This window comes from Larus michahellis, chromosome 7, assembly GCF_964199755.1.
Source record: "Larus michahellis chromosome 7, bLarMic1.1, whole genome shotgun sequence".
In the NCBI taxonomy this organism is placed as follows: Eukaryota; Metazoa; Chordata; class Aves; order Charadriiformes; family Laridae; genus Larus; species Larus michahellis.
In genome coordinates this window covers 42,825,822-42,844,384 of record NC_133902.1, presented here as the reverse complement: position 1 = coordinate 42,844,384, position 18,563 = coordinate 42,825,822, and the positions used below count along the sequence as shown (strand labels likewise).

The window sequence follows — 18,563 nt, the reverse complement described above, 5'->3', positions numbered from 1 at the left end:
ACTTTAATGGGGCCAGGTCACCCCGAGCTCCTTGGAGCATCGGTGACACAAATAACAAGTTGTGATCGTTGCCAAAAGAAGTTATGGGGCCAAGACCGGCAAAGGGGCAGAGGGACACAGGCCAGGGAGCCCCGGCTGCACGAGCCCATCGTGTATCCCGGGTATCATCCCCATGGGGCACCACCACAGCCGTGGGTCACTCCTGCATCTTCCCAGTGCCCTGGATGTCCCTCAGGGACAGGGGGACCCTCGTGTCCCTGGAGATCCCCTCTGGGGTGCACAGGCAGCAGCGTGGCGGAGAGCAGGGCTGGCCACGTCCTGCAGGGTGGGGAGGGTGCCAGGGGAGAGGCAGGAAGGAGATGCAGCTTTAATGGCATTTGTCGATGTTTACAGCATGACTCATCCGGCTAAGCAGCCATAAATCAGCACCCCAACTCCTCCGGCATCAATCGCGTCCCCTCCTCTGTCCCCCCAGCACTGGATGAGTGCCTGGCTCCTGCAGAAACAACCTCATAAATAATAGCAACAAAACAAACGCTTTTGCAGCCACGAAGGGCCCGTATGCGCCAGGCGAGAGATGAACGCCTCCCATCCATCACTTTAATGGTTGTACTCTGGAAATTAAACCTGTCATGGCCCATCAAGGTGAACGCTTTAAGTCTGTGACATCCCTTCAGCTACCCGCCTCCTTCCTGGCACTCTTTTTTTTGTTGCTTTCCTTCTCTCCTTTTCCTCTCTGCCCCTGCCATCCCTGTTCTCCCCATCTCACCCCTGCTGTGGCGTGCCCAGCTCCAGCCTGTGGTCCTCTCCGTGCTTCCCCGCTGCTGGAGGACCAGGTTGTACATTGGGTGATAGGTGTTTTTAGCCCCAAGGCTGCTGCAGTCATGGGCTGGCATGTGCCAGCATCTCAGACCCTGGTCCTGGGTGCCTGCTAAAGGGACACAGCTCCCCTGGGGTATCTCCTGCCCTGCTGTCCCCAGAGACCAATGACAGGGAATTGGGTACCATCCTTTCCTTCCTTCCCCCTCCCCTCCTCCTTTCATTCCCCCTCTTTCCCCCCCTACCTTCTCCACATTTATTCCTCTCCTGTTCCATGTTATTCCAACCATTGCAGGCTCCTGGCACCTGCCTTGGCTCATATCTCCCCCCTTGGAGCAAGGGCTGCACCCTCACCAGGACCAGAGGGTGCCCCTTCGGGCAGTGCCAGGGGTCCGGACACCTCCTGCGTGGCCAGTGGGGCACTGCTGTGTCCTGGGCTGGATTGCCTGGGAACAGGAGACCTGGGCACCAAGGATGCCACACACCGAGGGGGAAGCTGCTGAGCTGCCAGCAGCCACTGCGGGTCACTGTCACCGCACACAGAACCGTTGTCCATCCGTCCATGCATCCATCCATCCGTGCATCCATCCCTCCCTCCCTGTGCTGCTCTCTCCCGTCATCTGCTTCCCCTTTCCATCCCTCTGTCCCAAAAGTATCACATCTGTCCCCCTGCCTCCAGCCCCAACCGCTGCCAGCCCTGCGAGGTGTGACAGCCCCGCACCAAGGCTTACCTGTCCCATCCCTCGCTGTCCAGCTGCCGGAGGTGACCCGGGGCTCCCCGGGAGCTGCTGCCCCTCGGCGGCTCCCACCCCCACAGCAGGTCGCGGGGGCAGGCCGCCCCCTCTGCCACCTCTGGACAGGGAGAAGAGAGGAAGGGACAGCAGGACGTGGGGCAGGAGGGAGAAACCACGGGCTACCTGGGGCCAGGGCACCCCAGCCCAGCGTGCCCAGATCCTGCAGCCTCACGTGCACTGGGGTGGGGAAGCTGGGGCTGATGTGTGTGTGGAGAGGCTGGGCATTGCGGGGCTGGTCCCTCTGCCTGCATGGCTATTTCAGCATCCCCAAGGGGTGGCCCAGAAAGCATGCAGGGAGGTCTATAGGGTCTGCCAGGACCGTCGGGCATCCTGAGGACAAGGACAGCCTGCTTGCTTAGGGCGGACAGGGCTCAACCCTAGTACTTCTAGGGAGGTAGCAGAGTGTCTGCTGCCATCCTGCTACCAGACGTTGATTTGAGCCCCGCCAGAGCGAGCAGAGGATCATGAAATAAGCCCAGAAAGGGACTGAGGGGGGTTCAGACATCACCACGGGAAAAGGGGGGACTCACTGCAGCATTGAGCCCTCACAAACAGCCTGAGCACCACCCTAAACCCAGGAGGGTTCCATCCCCACCTCACTTCAGGGCGATGCAACCAGTGCAGCCAGGCTGATTGCAACACTGAAAACAGCACCACTTCATTAGCCAATTAATCAGGTCTGCTTTGCAAGGCTACTTAATTTTGCCCAGCAAAGTGCAGACCCTACCAGGGATGCTACAGGCGCAGGAGGAGGCAGGGCAGGCTGGCACGCATCCTGGGCATCCTCTTTCCCAGCCCTTCACGCTGCCAAGGGGAAGGGCAGCTGGCATCACACAGGGATGCGCCTCCTGCTGCTCCAGGCACTGTCGTATCTGCGGGGAAGGGGCAACGCACCACCGAAGAAGGGTCCAGGGTCTGTGCCCTCCAGCTGTGCCAGCGGGCTGCCAGCTGTGCAAGTCTGCTGTCCCCACCCGGTTCCCCAGGGACCCCGGCAGGGTGGTGTGGTGGCAGGAGAAGGGCAGAGCCTCCTGTCCCCTAAGGAAAAGCACAGGCATCCGGATAACAGCTTTATAGGGGAGGGATGTGGGGACTCCTCCGGATACACACAGAAGAATAATTACGAGTTAAATAGGATCCAAACACACATAAGTTAAAGGGGGGCAGGTGCCCTGCAGCCCCCCCTGCTCCACCTGGGCACAGTCTGTGTCTGCCAGCAAAGAGACCCCCGGCACCTCAGCCCAGCCCCTCTCCCCGGCCGCCTCCTTCTGTCTTTCACAACACAGAGCCGATCTTCCTCTCCGCAGCGCCCATCTCGTCCTCCTCCTCTTCTTCTTCCTCCTCAGCTCCCGAGCAGGAGGAATCCGGGCTGTAGCCCAGCTCGGCAGTGCCGTGGTGCAGGAAGTCCGAGCTGCAGCTGTGCCCCATGAACTTAGGGCTTTCGGCAGCCTGTCCCTGGGGCTCGCTGGGCAGCAGCTTCTCGCAGGCTTTGCCGAGCCCTTGTTGCTTCTCGGCCTCCACCTGAGCTCCCTGCTCCTTGGCTTTGCGGCTCCGCTTCCATTTCATGCGGCGGTTCTGGAACCAGATCTTCACCTGCCGAGGGAAAGCCCCCAGGGCAGAGCATGTCCCTCTGTTCCCCATCCTGTCCCCACTCACCCCCTAGCCTTCCCTGCACTGAGGGCGCCCCCCAAACCTCTTTGTTGGGGGGCATCCCATGGTGCTGCAGGTCTGTGTGAGGAGGCTGAGGGTGTCACGGGGACAGGAGTACTCGGGGGGCTGCTCCCCTCCCTGCCCAGCCTCTGTGGGGAGGGGCTGGGGACAGAGGGGACCATCAATCGCCCGGGATGCCCAAGGACATGAAGGGGAAATTAAAAGAGGAATTTCAACCCCACAAAAAAACCCTCCTCACACAGTGCATGGAGGGATGGGAAGGCTCTGAAATCTAAGTTGGGGGTGACAGGTAAAAAGAGGAGCGGTATTTCTGGGGTACCCTTCACAAGAGCTCAGCCTGAAGGCCGGCTGGCAGGTCTCTGCAGGAGATGCCCTGAAAAGAGGTGCTGACTGGGGCAGTAGGTGTGGGGCTGATGGCAGCATCAGCATTGCCCATGACCTTGACTTCCCCCCCCCCGCAGTGCAGCCCCCCCACCTCCCTGCCTGCTGGCCAGTTCCATCCTCCATCCCCCCAGGATCCAGGTACCTGTGTCTCGGTGAGCATCAGTGACGTGGCCACTTCAAAGCGCTTGGGTCTGGACAGGTACTTGTTGAGCTTGAACTGGTTCTCCAGCTCCAGGAGCTGCTGGCTGGTGAAGGCTGTGCGGGGCCGACGGCACTTCCCCATCAAGCCAGACTGCGGGGGGGCTGCAGGGCAGACAGCAGGCAGGGGTCAGGGGACAGTGGGGCTGGGGAGCGGGGGAGACGACATCCCCTCGGCAAGCCTGGGATGAGAAGGAAGGTGAGCGTCTCTTCCATCATCTCCCGCCCCAATAATGGCTTTATTGCCTGCCAGTAAGATATGTTATCAGGCCTCGGTGTGCAACTGGGATCAGTCCTGTGACTGAAATTAAACCTCCTTTTTTATTGCCGGGACGCGCAGGTGGCTGCCCAACTGCCAGGGGTTGCGGCGGCAGGGCTGCCCCTGAGCCCCGCTATCTCCCCCGCAGCCCTTGAAGGCAGCGCGGCGCTGGATCAGGAGGCAGCGGGAACAAAGGGACCTTTGAGAGTCCAGCGCGGGGTGGCTGCCGCGCTGTGTTTGATCCCCGCTTATCTCCTCCCCGCTGGTTTTATTGTGTGTGTGTCCCCCACCCCGGGGTTCAGTTTTACTGCTTCTCCCAGCACCGCAGCGGCAATCACACCCAGAGGTTTGCAGCTGGGAGTAAAGTGCCGGAGCAGCACTGGGTGGGGGGGCATTAATGGGAAAGGTCCTTGGCACATCACTGCTGCCGCGCCTTGGGGAGGGAGACGGAGCATCGTGGCCACAGAGATGTGCCACGCTTGGCGAGGGTCGCTTCCAGCTCGCCCTCTTTGCAGGGCATGGGGCATCACCCGTGTTATCTCCCTCAGATTCCAGCTTTGATCCCGACCTGCCCATCTCCCGAGGAGTCCACTGAGCCCTTCACAAACACAGCGGTGACGCATGAGGCAGGAATTTATGAAGGGGGCATTGACTGATCATGATGCGAGTTTGATCCCAAGTACCTGGATGCTGGGTGGGACGGGTCAAATAGGCAGAGCCCAGGCTGGGCTGGGGATCTGCAAACTCCTCGTGCAAGCAGGAATGGACACAACTCCTCCTGCACCCACAGCCCCACCGTGGCAGGAGAGACAGCCCGCGGGACCCACCTTCCAGCCACTGGCCAGTTAAACTAGGGACTGAAAAGAGGCAGGCTGTGCTGACGGCTCTGACACACACACGGTGCATCATTTTGGACACAAGACATAATCAAGGCTAAAACCAAATGAGATGCTCAAAGGATTGACAGGACAGATACAAATGCCAGATGAAAGATGGCTCAGACCTGCAGAGCTCGGCCATGGCTCTGGCTGTACAAATCCTTGGCAGACATATGGGACCAATGCTAAGGAGAGGAGGTGCCATGGGGACCAGCATCTGCAGGGATGGGGCAAGCCCAAGCTAACACCCCTTGCAGCTCCTCGAGGGAGAAGGCCAGAGATGCATCGGAAAGAACCAGAGGGGAAATTCATTCAGTCTAAGTTGGTGGGGAGCTCAACACAAATCCTCCCCAGCCAGCGGCCGGCAGCTGGAGGGCTCTAGCGCCCAGGAAGCACCCTTTGCTGCCAGAGACAGGAGGATGCACCAGGGCACCCGGTGCCCCAGCCCCCTCCCGAATTGGGGGCTGCACTGAGTGGGCTGGCTGTACTGGGTCTGAGCAGGTCCTCTTTCTGGGCATGGTATATAGAGGATGCTTAGGGGAAAGAGAAGGGAAGAGGATGTGCCCAAATCCCAGCATCCGATAATCCATGACTTTTATGCTTTCTGGAGCCAGAGGCTGTTTTGCCAGGGGTGAAGAAATATCATATATATTCCCAGCCTGAATTCTCCACCCCAAAGCAGAGAGCTTGGGCCCCAGCTCCTAGGGCACTGCATCCTGGCTCTGGGGACCACAGAAATCCTTCAGACCACCCCGAAAGGCTCCTCTGTGCTTCCTCCTGCAAGGCCAGGTGTGGCCAGACTAAAAACAGATGTGGGAAGAGTGGACGCACAGAAGTGAGTCTCAACCCCAAAAGCAGGGGGAGTTCGGTCTGTCCAGCTTCAGAGGAGACTGGAAGACCGCTTGCTTTAACAATGCCCCCCCAAGGGACTCACGCTTCCCCAGGTAAGATGCTGGGGACTGCTTGGTCTATGGGGGAAAAGAACAGAATGTTTGTCCAAAAGCCAAATAAATCCGAACCCTCTGAGGTGTTGTCATGCAGTTCAAGCCACCAGCAGTCCAAAGCCCAGCCTATACAGGTATGGCTGGCCACCTAACCTGTCACCTCCTCTGACAATACACCCTTCAGCAGCCACTATTGTCCATCACCACTGCTCCTCATGGTGACTTCAAGATTCAGCCTGCAGAAAAGACAGGGCGAGCCCAAACCAGCACAGCTTTAAGATCCACCTGACCTTCAGCCACCCACAGCAGCAGCTCAGTGTGGACCTGAACACCAACATCTCTGGCCTCAGACATGCTGTCAACTTCCCTGAAGGGCTCTGGCTCCTTTGTGGGGAGGCTATGGAGGAAGAGGGTCTGCAATTTCTCACCAGGGACGGAGCAAAGAGAGGAGGAGGAGGAAGTGGAGTATGAGGTAGGTTCCAGTTTCCCACACAAAGAGGAAACAATATCTTGTGGCCGCTGGTAGCTCCAGCCTGTCCTGTCAGTGTTTGGTGGAATCCTGTCCTCCCCTGTCCTGTGACAAGCCGTCACATGGATGGCATCCTCCCAAGGGATGCAGAGGGAACATGCCCCAGGGCTCGCCTCCCCAAGTGCCTGCCAGCTGAGCTATGAACCCATCTCCATCACAACCACCATCCCAAAGAAAGAATAACCCTTCAGGAAGGCTCTTCCCCTTATCCAGCTCCTACCAGAAGGCCAGCAACTGCCTCAACGTCACACCTTTGATGGCCAAAGGATTTCCTGTCTGCCCAGCCATCTCCTCCAGAGCTACATCCAGGATCATAGCTCACCTTAATATCCCTTCAACCTGGTAGGGCTCGAACCCCCTGATGGGTGCCCAGCGTCTGGCTGCAATATCAGCAAATAAAATGCTTGGCCTGGAGCCGGGAATGCCCTCTGAGTCTGAGGCTGGGAGCTCCAAAAGGCAGCTGCCTCCTGGATAATTAGATAAAGCTTATAAAGAATTGTTGGTTTATTTGATACAGTTCTGTCTACTTGATAACAAGGGTAATCCTAGGTTGATATTAACCCACTAGGTTTTAATTTGGTTTGTTTAGCTATAGTTCACTTAACTTTGTGGGCTAGCAGATAAAGGAGAGGAAATTAGCACTCTGTCTGCTTTGGAGGTGTTTCTCCAGATGTCAGGGCTGGGAGGGGGAGAGATGGTCTCACCAGCATCGGGGCCATCACCAGAGGCTTCTCCTGGCGTGCTGGCAGCCCTGACCATTGTCCCTGCGGCAGCATGTGTTAGGGCACTTCCTACCTCTTCTAGTCCCTTGCTTGCTCCACCGTTGACCCCTGATTGCTGCTTGCCAGCTGTTTTCCAGCCCATGTTCCCTGCTGACACGACACCGCTGTGCACCTGGTGAGCCTTGGAAGGCGTTGCTTTTTGAAACAGTTTGGTGTGACTTCTTTTGACCAGCCTGCCAGCCAGCTCTCCACCACTGTGGGCAGGATCTGGCCTGGGCTCCTAGCCGTCAAAGTGGGTGATGCAGACAAGAGGTGTCCCGGCGAAGCTGCCTGAGCACCAGGTCCCCAGTGGGGAATCCTTCCCTCTTCCTGAGAACCTGCAGCTGTATGTCACCACTCTCCGCTCCTACAGCTCTCTTCCATGGCAGATCTCTACGCTTGGCTCACACCGTCACGCTGCATTTCCACACTGCTAGCCAGGGCAAATAAATCACAGCTCCCAGAAATACTGACAGACATAGCACCCCGGTGCCAAATGCTCCCCCCGTGAGGTTCAGGAGATGCTCAAAGCCCCAAGACAGGGATCCCACCTGGCAGCAGGGGAGCCCTGGGCAGGCAGCATCCCACCGGCTGCAGTGAGGGCAAGCCCGCTCCTGCATCCATGCCTTCCCACCCAGCCCTCTCGCTCCGCATTGCAGCAGAGGCAGCCAGGCGCTGGCTGCGGCTCCACAGAGGCAGCTAGCGAGGAAGACACGGCAGCAGGAGCACTTCTCTGAGCAACCCCAGCAGCCAAGCCCAGGCCAGGTTCCTAAGGGTACCCACTGCCTCAGGCTGTCTTGCCAGCATCCCACCTCCCCCATACATGGGTGAGAGGAGGGTGAGAATGTGTGATGCATCCCCATGGAGCTTGTGGCTCCAGTTCAGGGGCTGTCCTGCTCCTTCCCCCACCCAGACCATCCCCAGGAGACCAAACTAGACTGTGCCTGCAAAACATCTCTACACAGGCAACTAAAGAAGGAATTCGTGACTTAGTCCTGGAATCTTCCATACATAAATCACAAGGGTCAGCTCCCTCTGGCATGCCCCAGATCATGCCCTAGGAGGCTTTCAGTATCATCTTTCTCAAATATCTGCCCACTGCTACCCAGAGAGCTAAACATCACCAGCAGCATGGACACTTGTGCTTAGTCGCTCTGGAAAACCTCAGCCAGGAAGGTCTGTCCCTCTGTCTAGGCTGAGTGATGGGACAGAGCACCCAGGATCGACAAGCAGCTCAAGAGCCCTGTGCCAACCATGGGAGGCTCTTGCTCAGCCCACCACCCTCCTCAGAGAAACGAGGAAGGGCTTGGCAGCATATCCTAGGCAGGATGCAGGTGCCCCTTCCTGGTCCTGCATACCCACGCCACTGTCCCCATCCTCACACCATGGCCAGCACACTGGGACAATATGAGCCCAGACACAGCGATAACATGCAGCTGGGGACAGACCTGGTGACTACAGGGACAAGGCATGCTGCAAAAAGACCTGCTTTTGGAGCTTTCAGTGAGCCCCCAGGAGGAAAGGCACACTTGAGAACCCAAATATTCCCAAAGGATCTGAAGATGGACAAGGAACGGGGTCTGATGACACAGTCTACGTAGTGGTGAAAATTGCAGGAGAGAAGGACCAGGGGAGCAGGACCCCTGGGAGAACAATTATGAAGAGGAGAATAGACCCCAAGCTGAGCATAAGTCCCTCAAGTCAAAAGTGATGTTCGTGGGGAGGGTATAGGCAAGTAGAGCAGTTACAAACACACAAAGCTTCATCCTTCTGCTTCAGGGAGGCATTAGCTCAAGACATTTGGAAGAAAACCCTGAAAACAGTCAGGATGGAAACATGTCTCAGAGGAGATGGAAGCAACCGGGCTGTGTAATGGGGGAAGGAGAAGGCTGAAAGGGACCTACAGATACTCCTCGTGAAGACCAGGCAAGCAAAGAGAACGGAGAGTGATTTGCTATGTTTGGCATGACAAATTTTGGGAGAAAACTGGAGCAAGAAAAGCTTCATGGCAGGAAAATTCTTAAACTACTAAACCAGACATCCTGAGGAGAGACAATCCCCACTGCAAAGAGCTCCCCAGAACTGGGAACAAACACCTCTTGGCTCTGATTTAAAAATCTACAGCTTTTGCTGCATCCTTATTACACTTTCACATGTCTCCTTTGCCTCTACTCTGCTTTGGGCTCTACAGGGCCCCGTGCACTAATACACGGGTCAAAAACTGCTTTTCCTCCCCTGGGCTCTCCCAGGAGTCCAGCTCAGTGCTTCCCACAAGAATCGTTGACATGCTGTTCCCCTGCAGCCTAGCACAGCCCAGAAGCTCCCTCCACAATCTGTTCTCATGCCCATGATTTGCAATTTGACTCCTTCTAACAGGGGTTTGGAGACATGCAGCTCTGGAACTGATCCTGCACTTTAGAGGGATGTGTCTGTTGATACACAAAGCTCTCTCCATTATCCCAGCCAGAAGTTGAGCTCAGGACACAGGGGCAAGTACAGAGGTGTGATCCCACTGTGGTGAAACACACCCCTGCATGAAGTTACCTGGATGCTGAGATACACTAACAGACCCACACCCTACGAGGACAACGTAGCCTCTGCAGAGGAGCAGGAAGATGTTTCACCACCAGCAGATAGAGAATTTCCCCTCTGTTCTTAATGGTAGGTGTGAAGAGTGCACACAGCCTGTAGCACCAGAGGCTTGTTCTACACCCACTTCACTCAATGCCACCTCCACTTCACAGCTGCATCTGTCGTACAGTCCACAGAGATCCAAGGAAAGGGGGAGCAGCCTGGGGTGGGGAACTGCCTCTTTGCCTTCAACCTGCACCAGTTTAATTTGAGGAAGAAGCAATGAATGGGGTTTCATATTAATTCTCTTTTTTGTTGTTATTCATCCAACCAGTTTATTAAATAACTAACTTATCCAGACATATTTTCTTTTTCTTTTTTTTTTTTTTTTAAAATGGACTCCCTGATTATTAAGATGCTAAACTCAGCTAACCAATTCGGATACACTGCTGGGGGTTTATTAACAAGCCACTCGTGGTTTATTGCCCACTGGCCCCTTCTTTGTGGCCGCCAGAACTCCACTCTCCCCTAGCACAGGGCAGGGTTCGGGCCACCCTGCTAGGGGTGCCAGTGACAGACCCCGGTGGGACAAGAGCCTGGAGCCGGTCCTTGTGCAGAACCCTCCCCACCCGTGGCGCAGCATTGCAGTGCGGGATCCGGTGCCTGTCCCCAGCCTCGGCCGTGCCCACCGTGCAGGGGCTGTGCGGAGAGCCGGACCCCTCCTTCCATTCCAGGAGGGCCCGGGACCGGGCTGGAGCCGAGCACGCTGCCGGGCTGCCCGGTTCCTACGGCTCCCGCCGGTACCGGGCTCACCATACCGGCAGAGCCGGCTCCTCGCCCCACAGGAGCCGAGTGCAGCGGCGGGCAGAGACCCGGAGCCCCGTCCCTTCCCGGGGCCGGATCCGGCCGCGCATCCCTCCGTGCCCCGGCGGGCGGACACCGCCGCAAGAACCCGGGCGGGTTCGTTCCCAACCACACCGGCAGGGATTTATTCGTTTTTCGGAGCCGGTTTCCGTCGCCGCTTCATTATTTTCGTTTCCTTCCCGTCGCGGCGGAGCCCAACGAGCCCGAAGCGGCCGTACGGGGCCGGCAGCTGGGTCCGGCGCGGTTGGCCCGGCCCGGGAGCGACTCCGCTCCACCAGCACGAAGGCTGGCAGTGCCCCGCGGGGCCGTCCCGCAGCACTGGGCCGCGGCAGGGGGAGATTTTGCCCTTCTGCTCCGGTTCCCGCAGCCCTCGGAGGTCTCCGGGGCTCTGGTCTTACCCCTCCCGCCCCGTGAGACCCCCCTGGCTGGGGAGCGGGTCCAAGCGCAGCAAGAACCCCGCATTGGGGTCAGCCCCGAGGGCTCGACGCCCCCGACGGGCTCCCGACCTGAACCGCCGGGGAACGGCGAAGGGGCGGCCTCGGAGACCCTCATCCCCCCGTCCCCGAGGGGATCTGCACCCCGTTGTGCCGGCGGGGACCGGGCTTGACAGAGCCCCCCGATCCCGGGGGTAGGAAGGGGCGACAGCCGCGTCCCGCCCGACGGGAGGGTCGGTCCCCGGGTCACTCACCGTGGAAGTCGGAGAGCCTCGGCACCAGCATCCCGGCTCGGATCCAGTGTTCCAGCGGGAAGGAGCCGGCCACGGCCGCCTTCAGGTGCTCCGCGCCGGGGGGTGGCAGGTGGGGGATACCGGTGTAGGCGAAAGCGGGATGCTGGCCCCCCAGCGCCGGGAGCGGGTACACGGCGGGCGGGTAGAGGGCCGGTAGGGCGCCGAGCCCGGGGCCGGGGAGGTGCAGCAAGCCGGGCTTGGGGACGAAGCCGGCCGGGGCGAGGGGCGCAGCGGCCGGGGGCGCCCGCGGCGAGGGGGTGTCGGAGCGCCCGGCGGGGCCGGGGCTCGCCGCGGGGCTCCCGGGGCTCAGCCCCGGCGGGGAGGCGCTCCGCGCCGGCTCTTCAGCCAGGAGCGCTTCGATGCGGAAGTTTTGGGACTTCTCCATGGGTTTGTGCATGGCCCGGCCCTTTGAGGAGTCGCCGGGCCCCCCAGCACCCCGCCGCTCCCCTGCCAGGGCACAGCCCGGCCGGGCAGCCCCGGGCCAGCCCCGGCACCGGCGGGCATCCACCCGCGGGGCCCCGCCGCGCCGCGCTCCGCGGGGCTGCCCTCGGGGGCAGCCCTCCTCTCCGCTCCTCCTCCCGGGCACTCGCTCGCCCGCCGGCACCGGGGGGGGTTTTAACCCCCCCTCCACCTGCCCCAGCTCCCCATTGGCTCAGCGCCGGCCCCCCGCCCCGCTGGCCCGGCCTGCCTCCCCGCGGGCCCCGGCCGGGCTCCCCGCCGGGCTCCCTCCCTCCTCCGGCTTCCTCGTCCCCCGGCCACAGCAGCGGGGACACTCTGGGACGTGACATGAACCACTCTGCCCCTTCCTCAGCCTGCAGGACCCACTGCCCAGGTCACTGAGCCCGTTGTCCTGATCCAGAGCCAATCTTGCTTTCCTTAGAGTCACTCGGTGGGAAAGAGGGTCTGTGGTTGCAGCAGATGGAGGAGATGTGGGGAGACTCGACAGACTTCAGGACATGCAGGCAAAGCCCTACTGGAGTCCAGTGCTGCCCTGGCTCTAAGGACCCCCCAGGCACTCGGGGAGCAGAGTGCATGCCTACGGGGACAGGAGAGGCTCTCACTCACCATCTGTCTCCTCCACACCCTACACACCAGGGATCATCAGCAATGCCCAGCTATGCCATTTCCCATTGCACTGCTCCTGGGCCAGGGAGATCAGTGGACCTAAGCTGGGCACACACAGGAGCCACCATCCTTCATCACCCATGTTCTGTCCAAAATGCCAACAGAGCCAGTGCCTACAGGCAGATTGTTACTCATTTGCCCAATCTTATCTTTCTCAAAAAAGACACAGAGTGTGGCACCATGGAAGGGCAGAGAGGAAAGCCTTGGCTGGTCTGGGATATGCAGGTGAGCAGGAGCAGAGCTGGCCCAGACCCTCTGGCACTGGCTTTCAGGGAGAGTCAGACTGTGTGCGAGTGCCTCTGTGGTCTCTGGCATCAGGGGTCTGCATCTGTCTGCCTCTGGGTCCCACTTTTTGTGTTATGCTGACACGGTGAGACATGCCTCTGCTTGTTTGTGTCCAATGATGGGTCCTGCTCTTTAGAAGGCAAGTGAGGCAGCTGCTACTGCCCTGCCTAAATATCATGATGGTTAAAGGGAAACTCCCATTCCTGTATTTCTTCCCTCTTCAGCATTTCCAGCACTGCTGTATTCCCTGAGCATGAGACAGGTCCACTCCCCTGTATCCTGTGTCCCACAGAGGCGAAGGAAGGAGAAATCCAAGGGCATGTGAGACCTTCCTCAGCCTCCTGTGCTTTCTCTGCTCTGTAATCCCAGGGGCTTCTCTTTCCTGTGCCCACCCAGTCTGGTCTGGAGCCTGCTGAGCTCCTTGCACACACATCACTCCACTGCAAGGAGGTCCAAAGGTCCCACATGTGGGATAACCTCCTCCTGTTGCCTGAGCCCAGCTCCCACTACCTTCACCAGGTGGCCCCAAACCCTTGTATGGGGACAGACACACAACAGCCCTTTTCCAGCCGCCTCCCTGGGAAGAAGGAGGGCAGGAATCAGCCCCATGGACAGCCCAGAAGGGGATTTGGAGTGGATGTCACTCTACAGTAACACACCCTACCCAGACAGAGGGTACTGAAAGTGGAATAGTGTCCCTTTCCATTTCCAGCACCCCTGTGCCTGTTGCTATACCCTCTCTCCACTGTAGGGCTCTTCCCCACCTCTAAATCCATCCCCCTCTACTTTTCCAGGACAGAAGCCAGTGTCCCTGACAAGCAAAAGGACCCCAAGCCCTTTCCCTCTCCCCCCCTGCGAGTAACGAGCCCTGCCAAGCAGGACAAGATCTGGGGAGAAATGGAGCATCTTGGCTCCCAAGCACAGGAGAAAACTGCAACAAGCATCCAGGGAACAGAGGGCACAGCAGAGGTAGGACAACTCTTCCACTGCAGATCAACAGTCTGCAATGGGAGCTGCCATCACTTCCTTATCCCAGTGCCCAGGGCTGTCTCCAAGGGTTGCAATGGCTCATTAGCTTTGCACAGGGAACATGCCTTGGGACCTGGGGCAGTGATTGGGGCTGCTGTACTGGGGCACAACAGAGAAGTCACCACCACAGTGACCACCATGGGGTGGCAGACAGGCAGGTGGCCAGTCTAGGGGAGCCTGGGTAACCCCTGCCAAGTCCCCAGACCATTTGTGACTGTACCTACTGTAGCTCAGGCAGTGGGAACAGGGCTTGAGTGAGGCTCACTTGGGGGTCTGGGTCACAGCACGGAGTCACAGCCTTACTGTCCCCACGGAAGTCCTCTGCACTACACAGGGAGGCTCTCCAAAGACAAGCAACTCCTCCAAGGATCAGCAGCCCAGGCTGGTGCCCAGTTCACTGATCTCAGGATGATGCGAGTACAAGCAGCCAAGCTTCAGCCTTTGAATTGCACAAGCAAGAAATCTTTGCAGACACCAGCCATAAAGCCTGGGTGGAAACATCCCAATAAAGACATCTAGGAAAATCATGGAGGGAGTTCCCTCTTCCAGGTGAGTCAAATCCAGACACTGGGACCCTACAAGAGGGTTGTCCAGGGCTGGAGCCACCAACACAGAGCACACACCATGCAGGGCAGAGAGCCGGAGCCCGGGGCTGTGCACAGGAGAGCCGTGCCGGGCGGTGGCTAGCAAAAGGGGCGGGATGCAGGCAATGATAGATGCCAGGGTGCTGATGAGTTCACAGTCTTCAGGGTCATTAATCAGATCAGAGCTGGATTAAGGTGTCCGAGGTCTGATTAGCTTCATTTCCCGCCTCAGGAAGGAGGGAACTCTCTTCCCCATCCATCAGGTCCTCTGGTGACAGATCACCTGGCTGCTAACTAGATCTGAGGACTGTAATAAGTGAACATGACTGTGGCCTGGCCCCTTACCTCTGCCCAGCATCCTTCCTCTACAGGAAGGTCTCCACAGAGGCAGCCCTGAATATCAGCCACAGGTAGCAGACCCCAGGATATCAGCCTGAGAGACAGCTCATTCCCACAGCCTGGGCATGCAGGGGACTATGGACAAGAACTGCCCCAGGAAACCACCCCATTTCAGGAGGAGGTGGAGTTTGAGGAGGAATGTTCCCAGTCAGCACCATATTGCTCCCAGTACCCCCACAGCTCACCTTGTGCCGTTACCCCAGGACCTTCTCTGCTCACTCAGTGGCAGCAGAGCCCTCCCAAGGTGACCAGCTCTGTGAAACAGGCCAGCAAACACCAGCTTGCTGCTGTGGGAGGTCTTGGGTACATCCACAACAGATCTCCTGAGCCACATACAGAGCTAGATGGGCCAGCTTGAAGCCCTGAATCAAGCAGGTTGCTTCTCACATCTCTTCATCCCTTGCTGACTCAAGTGCCTGCCATCAACATCTCCATTTATCCCCTGCCAAGTCATGTTGACTTGGCCCTAAAGGTGCCTCCACACTTAACCACTTGATCTACTCCTGTCCAGCAAGTGCAGACCAGTGGGAGGTCCATGCTGCCCAGGCAGCAGTGAGGTTCCTCAGCTCCCTCACCTCTCTGGGAGCGCCCTGATCACAATTATCTCTCACTGGGCAACAGGCAGCGTCAGGAGTGTTCACATAGCCCAGGGCTTCCTGGGACTCTTTTATTTGTCCAGGCATTTTGGGGGTATTTTCTGGATGTGCTTCAGTTGGACGTTCAGACCCCAGTCTTCCTTCAGCCACCTGAAAGTAGCAGTCACAGTGGTGTACATGCAGGTGTACGTAAGCCCTCCAAAGCTTTTTGTTGCCGATGTGAAGGTGCCCAGCAAGACAACTGGAGCTCTCTTTGTGGTGTTTTGCCCCAGATGGATTGTCTCCATGCAGGTTCCATCCATACAAGATCAAGCAGCTGCAGTCAATCTAGAAGAGCAAACATCCACATGGCCACCAAGGACACCCAGCTCTGGTGAGCACAAGTTCTCAGTGTCTGTAGAGACCCACAACACTACCCACAGCAGTTCACATACTTCCCCAAGCTGTCGCCAGCAGTGCCTGAGCTCTCAGAAACGAGCCATGGGGGTCACAGGTAGCATTTGGGAGCACAATTCAGTTTTACAGCCCCACCACTTCCTTGGTGTCACCTTGGGAAGCAACGTAACGTCCCTCAGCAAACCCAACTGCCCCAAGATCAAAGTCAAGGGTGCCGAAGAAAATCCATACCCTGATAAAAAATTACCGACTGGGACCAGACTTTCATTTTCCCAGGATCAAGTCCTTATCCCTGACATGAGACGAAGACATAGCCCATGCAGGGGCTGCGTCTTGATTTCCACCTACCCCGTCATTTTGTCTATTCCTGGGTGCACAGCTGACCACCAGGTCTTTCTGATGGGTTTGGGTCACCTCCTCCCTTCAGTTAATAGAAGTTGCCTTTGAGACAGGGACCAGTGCAGGAGTCAGTGTTCTTAGCCCGTCCCAGAGAGGTGGCAGGCACCCTGATTTCTGCCCAGGCTATAGCTTTTAAGCCTTGCAAGAGCTCCCTGTCCCCAGGATGGCTGTGTCCACTTGGTAAGCGTTAATAGCTCCCCAGGTCACAGCCCCCAGAGCTTTCCATCTTTAGAAATTACTTCCCTCTAAGAGACATACAGTGCAACAACCATGTTTAAGGCATCTCTTGGGAAGCAGTGGATCTTATTGCTCTGGCCCTGGTGCCTCAGGTCATCTTGCAGCACTCTGAAGTCCCAAGCCAGCTAGTGGAGAAATACAGCCCAGAAGCATCACTGATGCTGGAGACACAGGCTGTAAGCCTGCTGGCAGGTGTTTCCCCGGCTATTTCCCCCATGAGAGGGGCTGTAGAAGTGTCCCACTCCTATCTGTGCTCTGCAGCCTCCAGCCCAGCGCAGGCTGAGCCCCTGGTGAGAAGCACTGGGTGTAAGAACCCCTCACCTGCTCCAGTTTGGTGTGTCCCAGGTTTTGTGGGAGCCCTAGCTACTGCCTGCAGTGGGGCACTGCCCTCCCTCTGCCCCTTGCAGCAGGGCCAGCCGCTATCTCTGGAGTCTGGGAAGCCACAGGAGGCTGGTGGGGAAGGTAAATAAACTGCCAGCCCCTTGGTGATTTGTGGCTAAATGAACAGTTGAAGTCACCTGTGAGTGGCTTGGGGCCTGTTAACCAACCAGATAATGGCCCTTAATCAGCCCCACAATGGTGGGAGCTGAGCCCAGCTTGTGTCAGCCCTGGCACAGCCAGCCCCGGGCTGCTTGGTGGTTGTCCCCTCTGCAGAAACACTGGCAGAGGTGTCCGCACCACCGTTGTGGAAGCAGAGCAGCCATCTGCAGAGCCCCACAAACATGCTTGCACGGCTCCCCATCTCTATTTAGGGGTCTCCCCTTCCACCAGTGGCAGTAAGAGACAAGTGCCAGGCAAGTCACCAAAGCCACCTCCATGCTTCCTTCTGGGAGTGCTGTGCTCAGGCACTGCCATGCACCTCTGCCCTGTCCCTGCCTGCATCCCCTCCTGCATGGTTCTGCCTGCTCCTGCCCACCCCAGGGACCTCTGGGCCAGCCACAGGCTCCCGAGGACTTCTCCCTCCTGGCACGTCAGCTGCTGGGTCCGACAGGCAGGGATCTGTCCTGGGAGGCAGAAGTCTCCATGCCTCCATCCCCTTGCCTCTGCACAGGCTTGGTGGGGTACACAACTCCCCCTGCCCGCCTTACCCAGCACCGAGCCCCAGGTACTTGCCCTGAGCAAAGGGGTTAACTGGCAAAGCAAACACCGCTCAGTCCCTCCTAGACAGGCCTCCTGCTGGGATTTCTGAGCAGCTGTTTATTTAGCCAAGCAATTCCTCAAATAAGCAGCCCCATCTCCAATGGGACATGGCAAGGCTGAGCCGAAAAAACATGTTAACATCCTGGAGCCAGGGGATGGCAAACCAGCATGGGAAGGCTTGTGGGGCAGGGAGGTTGCCTGCCCCCAGCAGAAACATCCAGGGCAGCTCAGAATTGTCACACCTGATCCCAGCACACAGCAGAGGGCTGGGGCAGCAGCATCCTGCAGGATCAACCAGGCCATGCAGCTACAGGAGACAGGCAGGGGATGCCCTAGGGCTCCCCTCCAGCAGCTCTTGGTTTGGCTCCCTGGGATGCAGCGATGTACTATAGAGGTGCTCAGGGTTGGGGACAGCCAGCTTGCCCCGGTGTCAATGCACAGCTTGGAGAGACAGGGACACATGGGCAGCTCAGATCCATTTCTTGCAAGGACCCAGGGTCTGACTGCCACATTTCCAGTCCCATTAGCCCCTGACCACCCTTTCCTCTTAGATCCTGAAACACCATGAGCCCACAGCACCCACCCAGAGATCTCCTCCATTCTACTGCCCCAAAATAAACTCTGGCAGCACCTGGGTTCAGCCTCAACAGCTGTCCTTACCCCAGGCCTTGGCTTTTGGGGGGAGATGCTTAAACAGCCAGCATCCCCCGTAGGCCAGCATCATCCAGGAAAGCAGGGAAGTGACTGAATGCGCAGCATCCCTCCTGCTGCTTCCCTGTGCCCCTGTTCCCGCAGCCCTTGCCCAGCACGCTGCCCCGGTACACTGTGTTCAGCGCCACACCTCCCTGGCACAGGGACTCTCCTCCCCCCGGCACCCCCATTGCTGGGCACACCAGAAGATTCCCCCCAGCCCTGCTTTTTCCTGTCGCCTCCAGGATCCTCTGTTTCACTTTGCTAGGTCTCATCCAAAGCCAGAG

At 58.2% G+C, this 18,563-nt stretch overlaps 1 protein-coding gene across 1 annotated transcript; it reads right to left on the bottom strand.

Annotated features, from left to right (window-relative positions):
• Positions 1 to 2,885: 2,885 nt before the first annotated feature.
• Positions 2,886 to 11,900, bottom strand: LOC141746742 (uncharacterized). Its single transcript, XM_074595803.1, is given in 4 exon segments — positions 2,886 to 3,203; positions 3,808 to 3,968; positions 11,358 to 11,861; positions 11,864 to 11,900. Coding segments are annotated over 4 exon segments (1,020 nt in total).
• Positions 11,901 to 18,563: the final 6,663 nt, after the last annotated feature.